This window comes from Hemitrygon akajei, chromosome 18, assembly GCF_048418815.1.
Source record: "Hemitrygon akajei chromosome 18, sHemAka1.3, whole genome shotgun sequence".
Classification (NCBI taxonomy): Eukaryota; Metazoa; Chordata; class Chondrichthyes; order Myliobatiformes; family Dasyatidae; genus Hemitrygon; species Hemitrygon akajei.
The window spans coordinates 3,542,247-3,557,473 of NC_133141.1; the positions used below are offsets into that span (position 1 = coordinate 3,542,247).

At 39.6% G+C, this 15,227-nt stretch overlaps 1 protein-coding gene across 4 annotated transcripts in view; it reads right to left on the reverse strand.

Moving 5' to 3' along the window:
- Positions 1 to 15,227, reverse strand: part of grnb (granulin b) — an 82,929-nt gene that overhangs the window by 51,137 nt on the left and 16,565 nt on the right. For all 4 annotated transcript variants that reach the window (XM_073070664.1, XM_073070667.1, XM_073070666.1 and 1 more), the window contains exons 3-5: positions 6,842 to 6,985; positions 2,597 to 2,731; positions 424 to 573 (exon numbers count right to left, since the gene is read on the reverse strand). In XM_073070664.1, coding sequence (XP_072926765.1) covers positions 424 to 573; positions 2,597 to 2,731; positions 6,842 to 6,982 — 426 coding nt within the window. In that variant the 5' untranslated portion in view covers positions 6,983 to 6,985. The remainder of the gene's footprint in view (positions 1 to 423; positions 574 to 2,596; positions 2,732 to 6,841; positions 6,986 to 15,227) is intronic.

Below are 15,227 nucleotides of genomic sequence, written 5' to 3' on the forward strand. Positions count from 1 at the left end.
GATAAATCTGTGCGCCCTCCTTGTGGAACGTGGGGGTTTTCTCCAGGTGCTCCGGTATTCACTCACAGTCCAAGGACATACCAATTAGTAGGTTAATTGGCCATTGTAAATCATCCCATAATTAGGCTAGGGTTAAGTCGAGGGTTGCTGGGCAGTGCTGAAAGGGACTGTTAGGCACTGCAATTCTAAATAAAAGTAATAATCCAAGTAGATAAAACAGTTTAATGTAAAGTAAATTGAAAAAAGAACCCAAGATTCCAATGTAAAAGCATTTACAAGTTTGAACAAGTTTGCCATTACATTTTACTTGCATTAAGCTGGTGGCAACAAGTTATGGTGCAAGTAGTTTAGTGAAAAGGACGTAATTTTGTGCATAATTAAAACAGGTATCATTAAGGATGCTATTCAATTAACTATTCTTACTCCAGTAAGTGGGCAGCAACCATAGGTTCCTTTAGAAGTAGGCATACAACTGTACTCAGGTGGGCATTCAGTATTATCCAGACACACATTTTCAGTCACTGCATTCGCTGTTCCTGCTTGTACCAGGGGGATGGATTCTGTTTTCACCCACTAGAATTAGAGAGAATACAAGCAATCATTTCCCATTCTTCAAAACGTTTTGCTTGTCAGGGACCGCGACTGGTTTTGAGCCAAGCATCTATATTGACATGAAACCTATTATTAATCTTCAGAAGCAAATATTTAACCTCCAAGACAATCTCTGACAATAGCTCAGGAGATTCAGATTACCCAATAAGCAAAAATTGTGACATTTGCTCCTATATGTTATAATTGTTTACATTTTTTAGAAAAAGGACAATATTTGGATCAAAGAACATGCTGCAGTACTTTCAGTGGCTAGTCTACAACTGAATTACAGCTGCTCATAGACAAAACTGGTTTCTTGAGCTTGTGTCACTGGCTTCATCAAGGCATCGTAGTGATGTTAGGAAACAGACAACAGGATCAAAATGTGCTCTATTTGGTAGCAACACACACAAAATGCTGGAGGAACACAGCAGGCCAGGCAACATCTATGGAAAAAGAGTAAACAGTCAACATTTCGGGTCAAGACCCTTCATCAGGACTGAAAGAAAAAAAAAAGTCAGAGTAAGGTGGGGTGAGGGAAGGAAGTTCAAGGTGGTAGGTGAAACTGGGAAGGGGGAGGGGTGAAGCAAAGAGCTGGAAAGTTGGTGAAAGAGACAAGGGGCTGGAGAAGGGAAAATCTGACAGGACAGTACAGAAGACATGGAATAAAGAGAAGGGGAAGGAGCACCACCAGAGGGAGGTGATGGGCAGGTAAGGAGATAAGGTGGGAATGGTGATATTTGTGTTGGGGGGTGGGGAAGAGGTGGTGTACACAATTACCAGAAGTTAAGAAATTGATGTTCATGTCATCAGGTTGGAGGCTACCCAGGTGGAATACAGGGTTTTGCTCCTCCAAATGAGTGTGGCCTCATTGCAACAGCAGAGAAGACCATGGATAGACATATCAGAATGGGAATGGGAAGTAGAATTAAATTGAGTGGCCACTGGGAGATTTCGCTTTTTCTGGCAGACAGGTGCTCAAAAAAGCTGTCTCCCAGTCTACGTCAGGTCTCACTGATATACTGGAGCCACGTTGGGAGCACCGGATACAGATGACCCCCAAAAGACTCACAGGAGAAGTGTCACCTCACCTGGAAGGACTCTTTGGGGCCCTGAATGTTGATGAGGGAGGTGTAGGGGCAGGTGTGGCCTTTTTTCTGCTTGCAAGGACAAGTACCACGTGGGAGATCAGTGGGAAGGAACAAGGGAGTTGCATAGGGAGCTATCCCTGCAGAAAGCTTTGGGGGGGCGGGGGGGGGGGGGGAGAGAAAAAGATTACCTTGATGGACACGAAGGCTGTGGGGCGGTAGGAGACGACAAGAGGAACCCTATACGGTTAGTAGTAAATGCTATTTCTCCCAAATACACTGCAATCATGCAGAAAGTCTGTAATTGCATATCAATCAATGATAGAATGATGAAAATGATAGAAATGATAGAATTCAGGCTAGGTCACAGATCAATTCTTCAACATTTATAATACCCATTTTTTTTTTTTAAACCTGAATGTAAGTAGCTTGAGTCACCTTCAACTGATCAGAAAACCCCAGATGGCCCAGGAGAAATTAAATTATTGATAACACACAAGTTTTCAAGTTAGTTCCTTATTTCTAAAGCAACACAAAAGACTGAAGAAGTCAGTGAATCCGGCAGTATCCATGAGGGAAATGGACAGCTGACTTTTGGGTCAAGACCTTTCATCAGGACTAGATAGAAAGAAAGAAAATAGTCAATATTAAAAGGTGGGGGTGATGAGGTGATATTTTGTGTGTTCCACCAGCTTTCTCGCATTCTAAGTCACTTGTGGCTCAAAATATATGGATCACTGAAGAGAGAAAAATGGAGATGATAACAATTCTAAAATCTACACCATATATTTGGTCAAAATATAATTTGTAATTTAGGCTTGAAAATAAGTTCATACATTTCAGAGCATAACTGCCAAGTTTTTAAATTGCTTAAGTTACAACAGAGAACTACATAATTGTAAACATCTTTGAATTACCTGGGTTGTTCCAGTGTGGGTCGCTGGGATTTTTTCCATCCAGGGTACAGTAGTCAGACTAACGCATGTTAAACGTACCAAATCACAAGTGGTATTTTCAGGGCAGCAGTGCAACATATCTGAACAGCAAACCGCCTGCAACAGAGAAACATGACAACCCAAGTGGAAAATACACCAGCCTATGTATTATGTATATCATCTTAAAAGTGCTTATATACAAGTAGTTCTAAATAATTTTTTAGCTTTTCAAATGAGTCGAATCATTAATTAAATCTGCCCTTGCTCCTCCAACTCCCAAATATTATGCAAATAGCACTTTTGACAAGTTATTGCGAACTTCATGAACAGGATATTTGCAGATTGTTTAGTGAACAGTTATGAATTTAATGCAAATCAAGTGCAGAAGGAAAAGATGTTATTGAGAGAATTTATAAAAGTAATTAAAAGGAAATGTTTAATTTATTGTCAGAGAGAAAAACAACAAATTAACAATGTTACTAAAAAGTATGCCAATGACCTGCTGACTTGACAGTTTAGGGACTGCTTCAACAAACACTGACGCCAGAAGAGCCAGCAGCCAACCATTTCAATTCAACTTCCTATATGTGGGTTCATGGCCTCCTCTACTGCCATGACAAGATCACATTCAAGTTGCAGGAGCAACACCTCATATTCTGTTTGGCTAGTCTCCAAACTGATAGCATGAACATCAATTTTTCCAACTTCCAGTAATCACACCCCCTCATTCCCTTCCCCCCACCTCACCCTCTCTTCTCAGCTGTCCATCAGCTCCTGATGCCCCTCCATCTTTCATGGCCCACTGTCCTCTCACCAAATTCCTTCTTCAGCCCCTTACCTCTTCCACCTATCGCCTGCCAGCTTCTTACTTCATCCCTCCTCCCCCACCTACCTTCTCCTTCACAAACAAGAGGAAATCTGCAGATGCTGGAAATCAGAGCAACACCCAACATGCTGGAGGAACTCAGCAGACTAAGCAGTATCTAGGAAAAGAGTAAAGTCAATGTTTCAGGCCAAAACCCTGCCATAGGTGTGCGTTACCTTCCCCTTCACCTGATCTCACCTGTCAGCATGTACTACTTCCCTTCCTCCCATCCTTTATTTCTAGATTCCTCCCTTTCCTTTCTCGTCCTGAAGAAATAGTCTTGGCCTGAAACATCAGCTGTTTATCCCCCTTATTAGATGCAGCCCGTCTCGCTGAGCTCCTCCAGCACTGCGTGCTGCTTCTACTCTGGATTATCACCATCTGCAGAATCTTGTGCTACTAGTGAGTTTTTCCAGCGTCGTTTTTATTCTGGTTTTCAGCACCTGCATTTTAAAAAAAATTATGTATTTGGACTCTGGCAAATCCAATGTATAGCCAGTTTTGGTCAGTCACAACCATGTAAAAACCATGAAACTATTTCATTGTTTAACCATTGAACTTGAATAATTCGTGAGATAGTTGTTGGTTAATTACATTTACGGGACTTCTGCCCTGAGCTGAAGTTATGATAGATTCTCACATAAACTACATTAGGTACAATAGTGCTTCTGACAGGAATCCTGATTCCATTACTTTAAAACGGTTGAGACACAAGAATCTACTATCAAGATGGCTTCAAGCCACAGCATCACGGTCTAGCCTGCATTAATTTATTCTGTTAGTTCCTTTGTTCAAATGTTCTTAACTTTACCAAACCATGGTAGTGTAGTGGAGAGTATAACATTATTACAGCTTGGGGTGTCAGAGTTTAATACTGACATCATCGTTAAGGACTCTATGTCCTCCCTGTGGAAGGTATGGTTTTTCTCCAGGTGCTCTGGTTTCCTCCCACTGTCTAAGGACATCCAGTTAGTAGGTTAATTGGTCATTCTATATTGTCCCATGATTAGGCTAGGGTTAACAGACAGACAGACATACTTTATTGATCCCGAGGGAAATTGGGTTTTGTTACAGTCGCACCAACCAAGAATAGAGTAGAAATATAGCAAAGTAAAACCACAAATAATTAAATAATAATAAGTTAATCATGCCAAGTGGAAATAAGTCCAGGACCAGCCTATTGGCTCAGAGTGTCTGACACTCCGAGGGAGGAGTTGTAAAGTTTGATGGCCACAGGCAGGAATGACTTCCTATGACGCTCAGTGTTACATCTCGGTGGAATGAGTCTCTGGCTGAATGTACTCCTGTGCCTAACCAGTACATTATGGAGTGGATGGAAGACGTTGTCCAAGATGACATGCAACTTGGACAGCATCCTCTTTTCAGACACCACCATCAGAGAGTCCAATTCCACCCCCACAACATCACTGGCCATAACTGGGGGGGTTCCTGGGCAGTGAAGCTTGAAGGGCCAGAAAGGCCTATTCTGCACTGTCCCTCAATAAAATTAAAAAAAGGTTTTCTTTATCTAATGTTGCAATAAAGTACAGTGGGGAGGGAGAGGGCAAAGAACAGAGCAACTCTTAGGCAAAAGACAATGTACAAGAAAAGCAGCCAATTTTCCCTTACTGAAATCTGGCTCTCGAGACATTCAGTCCATCATTCAATACAGAATCCAGCTCACTTGAAAAGTCAAGAATTGATTCTTCCAGTCAGGCTTTCAGAGCAGCTCATCACTACTGAGCACTGAGGAGGAAGCACAGACGCAGCACACTCCTTCTGGGTTTTTGATTTTGCAAGTGCTTGGAAAAATGATGATTTAGGAACAAAGCCTTTTCAGGCAGATAAAATGCAATGGACAATTGTAAAAGTGGTATCAGGTGGCAGACCAAAAGGATTTAAGCTTCATTTATGCTCACTGAAGCTTTTCAAAGCTGATTTCACTTTACCAGATAGTAGAGAGAATCAAACAGTGAAACAGATTTCTATAAACTATGCCACTAGTGGCATTGTAAAATAGGCTTCAATTTAAACATCTTCAAAAGCTTAAGATCTGAACCCCGTTTGCATGGCAAGGTTTACAGAACTAAAGATGCACTTTTTGCCAAGTCATTCCTGGGAGGGACAATGTTATCAACTATTGCACACCTTTTAAAAAAAAAAACTGCCCAAAAACAAAGAAAATACCACTATTATTTATAGATTTAGGGATTAAAATAAATCTAGGAATGTCAATGAAAGGAAGTGACATTTGAGAGCTACCTATACTTAAATACAGAAATATACTCTTAATTGTTTGTGATTTTTCTGATTGAAGAGAGCAATTACTGCAGCAGACACTGGATGTGAAAACTACAGGCATTAGTTGACAAACTTGACAACTTAATTTATTGGAAGCCCTGGAGAAATTTTCTATCATTAAAAAAATGTGGGTTAGATTATAAGGCTAATATATCATGTTTTACACCATCAATCATAAGAAAACAATTTTCAAATACAGACGTAGACAAAATCAACATAAAGTAACAAACTTGGCATTAACTTTCTTAATTTGAATAAATTTGCTAAAATAGGCAGGCAAACACCTCTCTGGATTCAGGAGCAAACTTCCAATTCTCTAGATTAAAAAAAAATCAAATTCCTTAGCTAAAGGTAGGTACAGTGATTAAATATTACAATGAGAGTCAGAGAAAAGGTGCAACTTCTTAGCCTGAACTAAGTTTTGAATTGGAAATATGCAATCATCATTTGAGGGGAAAAGAGCAAAATGAAACTCAGAACTCAACCTGTTACAGCAATGAGTTGTAGAGGAAATCGTAATTCACAACTGTTCATGTAAAGGAAAATCAAAAATGGGTCATTGTGGAAGGAAATCTAATCAAATTGATTGTTTTGGTTGTTATACTCATAGACAATATTGCAATCAATACATTGACAACGTTTATAAATTAGCAAAGATATTGTACTGCAATTGTGATTTAAAAAAAAAAATCACATGAAGGAGACAGAAAGGTTAAAATATTTTGTTTGACAGCAAATTACAAACGCTGTTCCTTTCAAATCTGGGGGGCTATTTCCTACAGCCTGTTCCACCATTAACTGAATTCATGGATGACCAGTTTTCATATACCTACCTAGTTTCACATATTCCATCAAACCTTTGGTCAGCAAAAGATTAACCAATGGACCTAGTATCAATTACTATTTGATAAGTTCCAAATTTCTACCAATTTCTTCAGTGGGACATAACTTTAGTGGCTCTATGGTAAATAACAAGCATTTCAACATACTTAAAAAGGGAAAAAGCCCAATGAATCACCAGAAATGATTTATTTAAGTAGAATAAATAGGGCATAACCTACATTGGGCAAAGGACAGCAGGAATAGTTTTCAGTCTTGGTCTTACAGCAGGTGTCTTCATCTCCGCAATGGTGGCCATCTGGGCAAGTTAAAGATGAAGCCAGACCAGCAACCAGAGATAGTATCAGAAATGTTTGAATCATGACCTACAACAGAACAGTCAAACACAAGTCAGTCATTGCTCTATCTAATTATACATAAACTGGAAATTCAGCATTGAGAACACTCAGATAAGCACAGTAAGAGTGTGTCTTGTAACAAAACAATTACATTAGTTGAGAGATTTCATTCCAATCTGTACCACATACCTTCTCAAAAGAAATTTTAACTACTCACTACAAATAGTGAATCAAGCCATTTCCCTACATTCTACTCAAAACTTAATTTAGAAACATTGCAGTTAATAGGAATACATTTATTTACCAGTTCAATGAAGATATGGTTTAGGGTTGGCTTGGGAAATGAGTGGTGTGTTTAGGATTGCCTCTATTCAAAGATCCCCATTGAAAACCCCAAAACAGACATTTTACAAGAACATATTTACACCCACCTGTGATGCCTTTTGAACTTACTTGCTATCAACCTCCAGGCAAAACAATGGTCACTAGAATCAAGAACGCGAGAGAACTGCTGGCAATTATGGAAAGAAGAACATTATGAATCGCTGAAGATGACCATATTAAAAATTAAATTTAAAGTATATCACAGCAGTCCTTTATTTGGGGGGGGGGGGGTGGGAAGATATGGGCAACAATCCTTTTGTGTTTATCACCTAAACAGAAATGCCCGGTCAATCCACTGGACAGTCTTCTTTCCAAAACTCAAGCATGATACAGGAATGCTGAAAGTTTAGCAGACATGGTCTAAACAAGCAATTCTTTTCCATTATACCTAGTCCCTTGATGAGATTAAGCAGCATCATGCATTTGGTGTTGGTCTGCAAAATAAATCACCAAGATGGGATCTACTGCAAGTGGAGGAGTCTATGTGGCAGGTCAAAAAATTAAGGTGGTTCTCTTTGATTAGTGAAAAGCAACCTTGTAATGTCAGTAAAGTACAAGTTTGAAGATAGCCTGGTGCTTTGAAATATCATAGGAATCTGCACAGCAATACAGGAATGGGATTTTCTTTATGAAATTTAACATCTAATTTCCTTCTTAAAGCGACAATGGAACTTACTTTTAGCCTCGAAGTTCACTCAAAAAAAAAATTCTTATTTATTCCCATCTCTTTAGCTAACAACCTCAAGTTAGAACTCCCTAGGCAAAAAGTCTTGTAATCATATAGTGGCTTTCATGACAGATGAAGATTGTTCCACAGCTGCATGAAGTAATTTTGAACATAGGTTGTCACTGTTATGATGTTACAGATATGGCCAGTACCCACAAATAACAATGCAATAACTAGTATGGATTGAGAAACACTTTTGCTCTTTTCATTCATTCTTGGGAGCTGGGAATTGTTGGAAGATCCAACATTTCCCAAGGCTAAATGCCTTAGATAGCAGCGGCAAGCTGCCTTCTTAAACCATTGTACAGTCGATATTGCGTCATTGTTCCTAGATTTTGACCGACCATGAAGGCCTGGCAATGCAATTGTAAATCAAAATGATTTGCAACTTGAAAAAAAGCACCTATAAAAAAGTGTTTCCCATGAACCTGCTTCCCTTCACTTCTGGGGATAGAAATTGCAGTTTTAGGTGGTGATAGAATTGGCAAGGCAAGGCAAAGCACATGGCCGAGGAAACAAACATTTGTGGCATATTGGCACATATCAAGTAGGCCTCTTTGTCCTAGATCAGGTGTTTCCAACTTTTTTATGCCATGGACCAATACCATCAAGAGGTCCATGGAACCCAGGTTGGGAACCCCTGTCCTAGATGGTTTTGAGCTCTAAAAGTTGTCGGATCTACATCATCCAAGCAAGAGGAAAGCATTCCATCAAATTTGCAACTTGCACCTGTAAATTGAGCAGCAGAACAAGTCGTTCAAGGCAGGTTATTCAACCTCTGATATGATTTTTACGACAGACCCACCTTGTTTGTAGCCAGTGAGGATCTCCAAGAAGACGGTGGGCAACTAGGTGATAGTAATCAGGTATCAAGGATTAGGATTAGCCTCTCTATAGAAATAATACGGCCTGGTATTTTTGTGCTGTGACTTTTACTTATCAGCCTATGCCAAGACAATGTACAGGTTTTGCTGTGCATAGGCACAGACTACTTGATTTGAGGAGATACAAGTACAATTATACAAGAAACAATCACACTTCTTAACTGCAAGTTTCAATGAATTATGGAGACACTTTTATCAATGCATTAACAATGGGGGATTTTACTACAATGGGTAGATTGGGCAAATTAAGTTTAAGGGTTGCTACAAGAACAAATTCATAAAGTGCATTCAAGACAGCTTCCTAGAGTAACAGGTTATGCAGCTGACCAGGAACACTTTATCTTGAATCTCTTAATGGATAATTATGCAGCCTTAATGGATGACTTCAGAATAAAAGATGCCCTAGGAATTAGTGATCACAGGATGATAGTGTTTTTTTAAAAAATTCAGTCTGTGAGGAACTTGGTAGAAACAATCATTTAGCTTAAAGAAAATTATAGGATGAGAATGACCCAAGTGGAAAGGGCACATTAGCAGGCAAGAGTAGACAACAGGTGGAAGACAAAAACTCAACAAAAGTATATCCCAACAGAGGAAAGATATCACGGGATGGACACAAGTACTGGTCGATTCAAAGAAAATAAGGTGAAATTAGCAAGGAAGATAAATGAACAGTGATTACTTTGGAATACAAAAAAGATGTGGTCCAAAGGCCTTTTAGAGTTTTGCAGTGAAGTCTTGACCAGAATGGATCAAGGGAAGCCAGATACATTTTGGCTTCCAGAAAGGTTAAATCATGCAAAGTCACAAGATAGATTTAAGGTAATATATAGGCACAAGTAGAGGTTAATAGGCAAGAAAAAGTAGGGATACAAGGGCCATTTTCAATATGGCAATGTGAAACTACTGGGATAGAGGCTTCCGCACTGGAACTTGGGAGGAAGTGAATGCAGATATTTGCCAACAATACCAAAACAATTCAGCCGCAGTTTCTGCAATATCAGGTCATCTACTTCTGCTTTCAACACAGCTGAGGTCAGAGATTAATTTCTGGTAAGAGAATTTCCACATTTCACAAGAAAAAAGCAAAGCAGGAGTTGGCCAGGGACTGCCCTGGCATTCAAAATGATCACACCGATTCCAGCTCTTCTATGCCAGTTTCCTTAGCCCTTGTCATCTCTCAGTTGTTTATATCCCAACTTATCTCAAGTCTATTTGTTCAACCTACAATATTCTCTGGCTAAACAAAGGGTCAAATTAATTTCATATTTCCAAATTCTTGTATGGCCTTGACCTTCTCCAACTCTTAACTATTTCAGCCCTATAATTCTTCAAGTTATATGTGCCCCTCCAATTTTGGCCTCAAAACATTCTGGATCTTGATCACTTAACCAACTTTAGCATGAATGTCAATCGTTGATGTCAGTAATGTTTAATAGTTACCTTTTGACCAAGCTGCAAATCTCATGTAACTCCCGTGTACTTTTTTTTGGGAGTTTGGAGGATAAAACACCAAATATTGCCCAGGCAGTAATACTATCCACATCAGGTGAAATTTCTTAAAAGTACAGAGCCAGCCGAACCCATCAAACGGATGCTTTAACCAGAAAATATCCCCAATGCAAACCAAATATATTTCGTCAGCAGAAGGCAACTAAAAAAGCTACAAGAAAAGATGAAATATCAAGGTAAGCTAGGTAACAATATAAAAAGGGGGCAAGAATAGATACTGGACAACAGAAAAATGACATTGGAGAGGTAGTAATGGGGCAAAGAAATGGTGGATGAACTTAGTAAGTATTTTGTGTCAATCTTCACTAGCAGTGTGCCAGAAATTCAAAAGTGTCGGGGGCAGAAATGACTGATTTCTATTTCTGAGGAAGTGCTTTGGAAGCTGAAAGGTCTGAAGATAGGCAAGTCACCTGGATTAGATGGATGACACCTCAGGGTTCTGAAAGAGGTAGCTGAAGAGATTGTAGGGGTGTTAGTAATGATCTTTCAAAAAGCACTAAATTTTAGAATAGTTCGAGGACTGGAAAACTGCAAGTCATTCCACTTTTCAAGGAAGGCAGGCAGAAGAAAGGGAATTGTAGACTAGTTAGCCTGACTGCAGTGGCTGGGAAGAAGTCGAGAGTCCATTATTGATGAGGTTTTGGGGTAGTTAGAGGCATATTATATTAAAAATATATATTATTGGCCAAAGTCAGCATATTTTCCTTAAGGGGAGATCTTGCCTAACAAATCTGTTGGAATTCTTTGATGAAATAACAGGCAGGATAGACAAAGGAGAGGCCGTATACTTGAATTTCCAGAAGGCCTTTGACAAGAAGCCTCATGTGAGGCTCTTTAACAGGAGCCCACGGTATTGCAGGAAAGATACCACAGACTGAGTACTCCTTATTCGAAGCATTTCGGACTTTTTCTGATTTTGAAATTTTGATAAGGTATACTCAACCAGTAGCATGGATAAATGATTGCCTCTTGCCAGTCAGCCAAAGAGTGGGAATAAAGGGAGCCTTTTCTAATTGGCTGTTAGTAAATAGTGGCGTTCTGCAGGGGTCTGCGTTGGGACCACTTATTTTTTGTTTATGTCAATAATTTAGAAGATGGAATTGACAGTTTTGTGGACAATACAAAGATAGGTGGTGGGGCAGGTGGTGTTGAGGAAGCGGAGTCTGCAGAAGGACTTGGACAAATTGGGAGAATGGGCAAAGAAGTAGCAGACAATAGTGTAGGGAAGTGTATGGTCATGCACTTTGGTAGAAGGAATAAAGATTAGACTATTTTCAAAAAGTGGAGAAAATTCAGAAATCAGAGGTGCAAAGGGACATGGGAGTACTAGTGCAGGATTCCTTAAAGGTTAATTTGCAAGTTGAGTCAGGGGTAAGGAAGGCAAAGCAATATTAGCATTCATTTCGAGAGGACTAGAATACAAGAGTAAGGATGCAATGTGGAGGCTTTACAAGGCATTGGTCAGACCACCACTTACACACTTGAGTATTGTGAACAGTTTGGGTCCCTTGTCTATGAAAAGATGTGCTAGCATTGAAGGTGGTCCAGAGAAGGTTCATGACAGTGATGCCAGGAATGAAAGGGTTAACATGGAGTGTTTGGTGTTTGATGGCTCTGGGTCGGTACTTCCTGGAGTTACAAAGAATTTTGCGGGGGTGGGGGGGGGTGATTGGCGGGTAGAGAGAGAAGAATCTCATTGAAACCCATTGAACATTGAAAGGTCTGGATAGAGTGGATGTGGAGAGGATATTTTCTATAATGGGTGAGTCTAAGACCAGAGGGCATAGCCTCAGAATAGAGATGTCTGCTTAGAAAAAGGATGAGGAGGGAGATTCTGGAATGGTTCCAGAAGGGTGGAAAATTGCAAATGTCACTGCACTCTTCAAGGGAGAGAGGCAGAAGGAAACAAAACTTATAGGCAAATAATCTGACCTCAGTGGTTGGGAAGATGTTGTTATCAATGATCAAGGATGAGGTCTCAGGGTACTTGGATGCACACAAAATAAGCTGTAGTCAGCATGGTTTCCTCAAGGGAAAATCTTGCCTGACAAATCTGTTCAAATTCTTGTAGTGCCAAGCAGGATAGACAAAGGAGAATCAGTTGATATTGTGTATTTGGATTTTCAGAAGGCCTTTGGCAAGGTGCCACACACAAGACTGTTTAACAAGCTACGAGCCTTTGGTATTACAGGAGAGATTCTAGCATGAATAAAGCAGTGGCTGATTGGCAGGAGGCAAAGAGTGGGAATAAAGGAAGCCTTTTCTGGTTGGCTCTCAGTGACTTGTGGTGTTCCACACTGATCTGTGTTGGGACGGATCCTTTTTACGATACACGTCAATGATTTGGATGATGGAATTGATTGCTTTGTTGTAAAGTTTGCAGATGAAATGAAGATAGGTGGAGGGGCAGGTAGTTTTGAGGAAGTAGAGAAGCTACAGAGGGCTTAGTTTAGGAGAATGGGCAAAGTAGCAGATGGAATACAGTGTCAGGGAGTGTATGGCCATGCACTTTGGTAGAAGAAATGACTGGAGAGAAAATTCAAAAAACTGAGACACAAAGGGACTTGGGAGTCCTTGTGCAGGATTCCCTAAAGGTTAATTTGCAGGTTCAGTCTGCGGCGAGACAGGCAAATACAATGTTAGCATTCATTTCAAGAGAACTAGAATATAAAAGCAAGGATGTAACCTTATAAAGCACTGGTGAGGGGTTTGAGCACCTTATCTTAGAAAGGATGTGCTGAAACTGGCGGGGGTTTAAAAAGGAAGTTCATGAAAAATAATTCCAGGATTGAATGGCTTGTCATATGAAGCGCGTCTGATAGAGTGGATGTGGAGAGGATGCTTACTATGGTGGGTGAATCTATGACCAGAGAACATAAGCCTCAGAATAGAATGGTGTCCTTTTAGAAAAAAGATGGAGGAATTTCTTTAGCCAGAGTGCTGAATCTGTGGAATTCTTTGCCACAGTCTTTATATACGTTTAAGGCAGAGGTTATTAGATTCTTGATTGGTCAGGGCATCAATGATTACAGGGAGAAGGCAGGAGAATAGGGTTGAGGGAGATAATAAATCAGCCATGATGGAATGGAGGAGCATATCAGATGGCCAAAATAACCTATTTTGCTTCTATGTCTTATGATCAGATCCTATAATACATCCCCTTCCTATGAAATACAATCAACTTTTAAAAACTTAGCTAGATACTTAACATTTTACAATGATCACTATTTTTAGTACTGAAAATACATTTATCAGTATCTTATTAACTTTTAAATTATTCAAAGAGCACTTCAGAATTTACTAAGGTGGTGAGTCTGAAATTTCAGCCACTGTACCCTTAAAACCTACTACAAATTCTACATGGCATGAATGCAGGCAATTCCAAAGTCAACCACTACTGCAAACCAATTCTAAACCAACTGAGCAACAATTTATTTCTGTATATACAAGAAAAATACACATTTCATAATGCACTTCAGAATCTATGGAAATTCAGATACAGATTAAGGATATCAAATATGAATACCAAGACAAAAGAAAATTATGGAAAGGCCCACAGAAAAAAAGTTTTCCCACTGATGCCAAAAACTCTTGCAAACAGATTGAAAGAATTAATTTAACCACAAGCAGAAATTACTGTTAGCCACATCCAAAATTGTACTATCTATTCCATATAGTTACAAATGCCACAAATAGTCTCTAGGGTAAAAATGAAGGTAGTTTACCCAAGTTCTTGATACACAAATTCACTTTTTTTAAAAATCAAATTACATCCGCCTATACTTTCAAATTCATAAACTGCTAATACTTTGGCCATCAATTCAGCACAACACTTTCTCAGCAATCAAGTTCAATCTTTATTACATGCCATACAAAAAAAATACACTTAAACCCATTGCATTCATTAGTGCCCCATTTTAATCCCATGAAGCTGAAACAACATATAGCCCCAAACCCAAGTATTAACAATTTGTGTTTCTCTTGTATTCTCAAGACTTGTGTACTAGGATGTCCAAGACCGAATTCTAATAAATTCTTGGACATCAACTGTTTTTCTTAATCTTTCATGTTCAGTGCAGGATGTCCTGCATTTTCTATACAAAAATGCTCATCATTGCAAACTCCTTACAATTCCTTTCCAAGCCCCTTAAATACACTTGCTTATAGTCAAGTCACTTTTTATTGTCATTTCGACCATAACTGCTGGTACAGTACACAGTAAAAATGAGGCAATGTTTTTCAGGAGCATGGTGCTACACGAAACAGTACAAAAACTACACTGAACTACGTAAAAACAACAAAAAAACTAGACTACAGACCTACCCAGGACTGCATAAAGTATACAAAAACAGTGCAGGCATTACAACAAATAATAAGCAAGACAATAGGCACAGTAGGGGGCATCAAGTTGGTGTCAGTCCAGACTCTGGGTATTGAGGAGTCTGATGGCTTGGGGGGAAGAAACTGTTACATAGTCTGGTCGTGATAGCCCGAATGCTTTGGTGCCTTTTCCCAGATGGCAGGAGGCAGAAGAGTTTGTATGAGGGGTGCGTGGGGTCCTTCATAATGCTGCTTGCTTTGCAGATGCAGCGTGTGGAGTAAATGTCTGTAATGGCAGGAAGAGAGACCCCAATGATCTTCTCAACTGACCTCACTATCTGCTGCAGGGTCTTGCAATCGGAGATGGTGCAATTTCCGAACCAGACAGTGATGTATCTGCTCAGGATGCTCTCAATACAACCTCTGCAGAATGTGATGAGGA